Genomic DNA, 5,504 nt, shown 5'->3' on the forward strand with positions numbered 1-5,504 from the left:
TCTGTTGGAGCAGCAGTTTATTATGTTTAGAGGGAAGAGGAGCAACCATCTGTCATGCCTACAGGGTCAAACTCTTGCTACCAGCTCAGAGCCTAGCACTAAAACTGCTTTAGCATTACCAGCACCTTTGGCAGCCTCTGCATCCATACCAAAATGCTTTTCCTGAATCACCTGCATGAAGAAGTTTCAGCAACCAAGCGAAAAGGGAGCCCTCACTACCCCTTCCCTGCCCAACCGCCCAAGCAATGCTAGTAGCAAAGTAGGGACAGTGAGAGCAGCTCACGGTTCCCCACACCAGGACAGAGAGAAGGAGCAGTGCCAGAGAGAAAGAGTGTGTCCAGAGGTTCACACCATCTGTCTCAAAGTCAAGGCAGATGGAAGATGGGGCAGAGGCACTTTGGTCCCTTCCGAGAGGCGCTTTAGTGTGCAGCCTCCAACATAGTGCACAGCACTGCATCTTCATGGCAGCATCTGCTCTAGCTAATAAAGACAGTAAGAAGACACAGGCTCGGATAGCAGATGCAAGATAGGGTCTTGGAAACAAAAAGACATTCTGAAACCTCTTTAAAAATCCAATTAGAAGCCATCTCTGCATGGGACAACTCGAACACTGCCCGAGAAGTACCCAAGGCTTCTGAACAAACGATGCTCTTGATGAAGCTCTGAAGATGGCATCACCCCTGCCCAAGAGAGATCAGCAATGCCAGGGACAGTTTGCACCAACCCCACTACAAGTTAAAGACCCTCTTCTACAGCACTGCACCGTCCCACAGCTGCCAAGAGCCAGGCATGGCGGACACCAGCATTCAGAGCGAGCGTTCCCCTTAGACAAAAAGAAAGGGCACAGAGGAGACTGATATTCAGCACAGCCAGACTACAGCAGCCTGTTCAGTTCTTCTTGCTGCCGGGGTGCTTATTGTTGAACAGACTGACTTTGCTGGCAGATGCCAGTGACACAGAAGGAGACTCCAGCTTCACCTTATCCAGCAAAGTCTTCTTTATGGCTGCTGGGGAGATCTTCTCTTGGTCTGCCAAATGCTGCAGCTCCCTGCAATGGGGTGGTGGGAGAGTTAAGACATAGCAAGAGGAAGAGATGGGGAGCGTGCAGGGCAAGGCCCTCTGTAGGAGGCCCTGTAGGACCTCCCTGGTGCTGACCTTGTCCGGATGCAGGAAGCCTCCACAGCATTGATTAGGAGTGAGCGGAAGCCACCGCTCTCCAGGAAGTGCAGGGCATGGATGGTGGCTCCCCCGGGGGAGCAGACGTTGTCCTTTAGCTGCCCGGGATGCTGCTCAGATTCCAACAGCATCTTGGCAGCACCCTGAGGCAAGGAAGAGAAAACGGCTGCCAGAGCTGACCGAGAAACCCACCATCAAACACTCCTGCTCACCACTGTGGAGAGCAGCACCCAGCACTCACAGGGGCAAACGGAGCTCCCCTGACAGCCATTAGCAGGCTGCCAAAACACTTTTCAGAGCTGAAAAGCCTGCAGACAAGTCAGGGTTCCCCAAGCCCCAGCTCCCACAATACCACACACCAGCAGGGTGCTGCAGACCCTTCCTATGTCCCCTCACCGGGAACCTGTGTGCAGGCAAACCAAATCTGGGGCTCACAGTACATTTGGTAAGAGGACTGAAACCACTTCAAACCCATGATGCGCACAATGCTCTGCACAGAATCAAACATGTTCTGGAGAGGGAATACTGACCAGCAAAGCCTGTGCTCCAAGCCGAACAGCCAGCCTGCGAGGAAGACCCATTTTCACTCCCCCATCTGCCAGAGCATCCAGGGCAGTGAACGCCTGAGACCAGACAGAGGAAGAAGGTGAGTGAACGTCTCCACTTCAAGAGCGTCTCAGGGAGGAGAGAATCCAGGGCTCCAGGATCACACTAGGTCTGCTGTCGCTTACAGACTTCACTGTCTTCACTGCCTCCCCTTCACTGGCTGCCATGCCAAGCCTCCCTCCCGCTGCTTCCCACTCTGGAGCGGGTGGAATGGGAGACATTCAGCTCCTGTGTCATACTAACTGCAGGTCCATGTTTTGCAACATGGACACTGCACACTGGCTGTGGACTTCAGACTTATCCAACTGGTAACAGACTTCTGTTGTTGACCCGAGCTGGTTATAAACTGGACACCTGGATTACGTCTCATCGCTAACATGAGCAATGAGGAAAACAAGGAATGACAAACTGAAGCTGCATGGACCTTCCCTGCATGCAAAGCCCACTGCTATGCCCAGGCCTACCCCAAGTTGAGGAAGGAGCACATACATAAGCAGGGCCACTGCCACTGAGCCCTGTTACAGCATCAATCAGGTCCTCTTCCACCTCGGTGCAGAAGCCTACGCTGGCCATCAGCTGTTCCAAGAGCTTCCCATCCTCCACATCTGCGTGAGTCCCAGTGGCATAGACTGTAGCGCCTTCCCGGACAATGACAGGGGTGTTGGTCATGCACCTGATCACTTTTGGTGTGGGGCAGAAGGTAGAGAGTTTCTTAGGACAGAAAATCATTAGAGACAGAAAGAAAGAAGGAAAGAAAAGAAAGGAGAAAAATGAGGTTCAGTGCATATTTGGCATACCAAAGAAGCTATCTAGGGAGGGACTCTCCCCTGGCAAGAACACCACAAGCAAAGAGAAAAGAGACACTCCTGTATCCCAAATCCCCTGCTTTAAGCCACAGCCATGACCCACCTCTGCTGAGGGAAAGACCTGATATACCTCGTGTGACAGAGGAGCTGGCACAAAGCTCCTACAGCTTCTTCTGGTGGGGACCCAAAACAATCACCTGGCTGCAGCACCAGTTTAGCCCTGGGAAGCACGAGCATCTCCCGTCCTTCGCACACACTCCTGGGGGCCGGAGGAGCGGGACCAGTGCAAGGTCAGTTCCTGAGCACTGGGTGTCTGCTGTGGCTCCTGTCGGGGTACCCCGGCCCTCCCCATGCCCGCTCACCTTCTCGATGGAGCTGATGGTGACCCCGGCCGCGCAGGAGACCACGATGTGATGCGCCTCGATATCGGGGCCCACTTCCTCCAGGATGAAGGGGATGATGGGGGGCTTCACGGCCAGGAAGAGGACATCGCTGTTCTTCACCGTGTCCTTGTTGCTCACCGTGAAGTTCACGCCCATTTTCTGCAGCAGTTCGGGAGAAACGGGGCCGCTGTCACCGGGGGCCCCTCCGGAGAAGGCACACACAGCGCCCGCCGCCGGGCCCCACTCACCCGCAGCCCGCTCACGGTGGGCAGGTCCGTGTCCGGGGAGCTCGCCGTGATCTTGTGCGCGGCCAGGACCCCTGCGAACGGCACCGCGTCAGCCCCAGCGCCGTGCGCGCTCCCGGCCCTCCCCGCCCCGCCCCGCGCGCACCTGCTGCCGTGAAGCCCCTGGCCAGGGCGAGCGCGAGCTGTCCCGCGCCGATGAAGCCGACGCTCATGGCAGCGCTGCAGGAGCCGGGCCCCGCCGCCGCACACGTGGCCGCGCGCCGCGCAGGCCGGGAGGCTGATGGGCGGGGCCTGGAGACGAAGCGAATCGGCGGGCGGCGGGGCGGGGCCGCGCCACCCCTCCGCCACTCACGGGCGAGGGGCGGGACCTCCGGCGCGGCCCTCGCCAGCAATTGGCGCAACCGGCGCGGGGTGTTGCATCATTCAACGCCTACGGGGGCCGCGCGGGGCCCTCCGCCCAGCCGCGCCGTCAGGGGGCGCTGTCCGCCCGCAGCAGCCGCCGGCCGGTGGTGCCCGCCCTTCTGGAAGCTTCGGGCGCCGCCGCTGGCCCCGGGCCGCCGCCGGGAGGGCCGTGCCGGGGGCGTCCCAGCAGGGCGGTGCCGCGGGCGGCGGGGGCCGCCTCCCTCCGCCTCCGGCGTGGCGCCAGCGCGGGGCGGGCCCGGCCCCTCCCCAGCCGCCGCCCCGGACATTCCTGGGATGCTCCGGCCCCACGCGGTGGGCGCGGCCTCTCCCGTTCCTCACCGGGCCAGGCAGGTGTACGGGCTGCTCTAGGTGTCCCGCCTGCGCGGCCGCCCGGTGCGGGTGCCCGGCGGGTGCTCCCCGACTCCCCGGTAAAGCGGCCCTGGAGCGCTGCCGCAGTTCCTGCTCTGCAGAATCGGTCCCGCTGCCCGCGGATGTTCCGTGGGAAGCGGTTTCCCGGTGACCGGGCTCACGCACCGCGGCAGTGCTGCGCCCGCTCTCAGGGCCCGGCTGAGGGGACCCGGTAGTCTCAGCACAGCCTCTGCCAGAGCCGGGCACCCGGCAGCGCTGCTTCGGCTGGGGCTTTGCTCTTCTTTAGCTTTGTTGCTCCTTTATTGACAGAACAAAATCTCGGCGCAGCTCCTGTGGATGAGCGTCCCTGGACGCGGTGTTCTGGGGACACTGAGTCCCAGTCCACATGAAAACAAGGGGAAAAGAACCAACCCACCAACCCAGAACCCAGGAAAGAGTCAGGTTTATGTTATATAATCTCTGTTTCAGGTTGCGATGCTCTAGGACTCATCTAGATCGGATGCAGACCCAAGTCCGTAATCCCAAATGAGTGCACGTACATCTGACATTAGCTTAGAAACCAGGCGAGGGGATGGGTGTCTGTAGAGCCCCTTGTGTGGCCGCTTACCTGGTCAGCAGTTGTTAAAGGGGAAGAGAAGCTCTGAAAATAAAGGGTTTTTAAATTAACTGAATCGCGACAAAGTTGATTGTGAAAATCACATTAAGCAGATAGTGGCTGTGTCTGTCCTGGGTTGGGTAATCTCATAGTTTCCAATGGTTAGTGAGTGTTTTAACCACTGGAGCATGAGGTTTTGATTTTTTTTGGTAGTTTTTTTCTCCTAAGAGAGTGGATTGCTGTCCACACAATTATTTTTTTTTGCCATTTTGACCATGCTAACATTTTTTGCTCAGCCTTTGGCTGGCAGATGAGAAAGCTAAATCTGAACACACTGTTCTTGGCAATGACTTGTCTTTCCACTCCTCCAGTCAGTGGTATCATGATTTCCATGTTAAATTCTATTTCCTCCTTACTGTGAAGACAGTGAATTTTACCCCCACCATTCCCCACTTCCCTGTTTCTCTTGGACCTTTACATCCTCAGCACTGTGGAATTTGCATCAACCTGTGTCAGTAGTAGATTCTGCCATATTCCTGCTGGTCCTTCCTACTTGGTGCAGAATCTTCACAACAAAAAGCAAGTGAATCCACAGCTGGAAAAGATGTTGCTGGCTGAGGAGCTCCATGCAGGCTCTGCTGCCCCAAGGACTGGCAGTGCCGCAGGAGCCGCAATCACCTGCCTGCTTCCAAGCACTCTGTAGTAATAACAAATAAGTGGTTTCAAGCGACTACATGGTAACTGCTCCAGGCTCCTGGCGCAGGCAGTGGCTCTTTGTGCACTGCCTCCTCCTGTACAGATGGATTCATTTTCCCAAGCGATCATTTCCTAATTGTACAACCCCCCATTTGCTTTTGTGTATCTGTAGTACATAGTCTTGTGTCTTGCCCTAGAACAAGCTGGCTAGCCTCTTGTTGGACCA

The 5,504-nt window shown here is 57.0% G+C and overlaps 1 protein-coding gene across 1 annotated transcript; it reads right to left on the reverse strand.

The window, feature by feature from the left end:
* PYCR1 (pyrroline-5-carboxylate reductase 1) lies at positions 1-3,507 on the reverse strand. The gene is made up of 7 exons (XM_061479939.1): positions 3,362-3,507; positions 3,220-3,290; positions 2,951-3,130; positions 2,272-2,493; positions 1,707-1,799; positions 1,156-1,319; positions 1-1,048 (listed from the first exon to the last, which is right to left on the reverse strand). Exons 1-7 carry the CDS (start codon positions 3,426-3,428, stop codon positions 889-891), a joined length of 957 nt encoding a protein of 318 aa, XP_061335923.1. The 5' UTR covers positions 3,429-3,507; the 3' UTR covers positions 1-888.
* Between the last annotated feature and the right edge of the window lie 1,997 nt (positions 3,508-5,504).

This window comes from Pezoporus flaviventris, unplaced genomic scaffold (genome assembly GCF_033815535.1).
Source record: "Pezoporus flaviventris isolate CSIRO_AGI_PZ_B2104156 unplaced genomic scaffold, CSIRO_AGI_Pfla_v1 ptg000158l, whole genome shotgun sequence".
NCBI lineage: Eukaryota > Metazoa > Chordata > Aves > Psittaciformes > Psittacidae > Pezoporus > Pezoporus flaviventris.

Excerpts from the sequence above, each read along its gene's own strand:
- PYCR1 (XM_061479939.1), bottom strand. The coding sequence starts at position 3,428 with ATGAGCGTCGGCTTCATCGGCGCGGGACAGCTCGCGCTCGCCCTGGCC. Across the intron at positions 1,800-2,271 it reads GTGGCAGTGGCCCTGCTTAT|GCGTTCACTGCCCTGGATGC; the intron begins GTATGTGCTCCT and ends GTCTGGTCTCAG. Across the intron at positions 1,320-1,706 it reads TTGGAGCACAGGCTTTGCTG|GGTGCTGCCAAGATGCTGTT; the intron begins GTCAGTATTCCC and ends TCCTTGCCTCAG.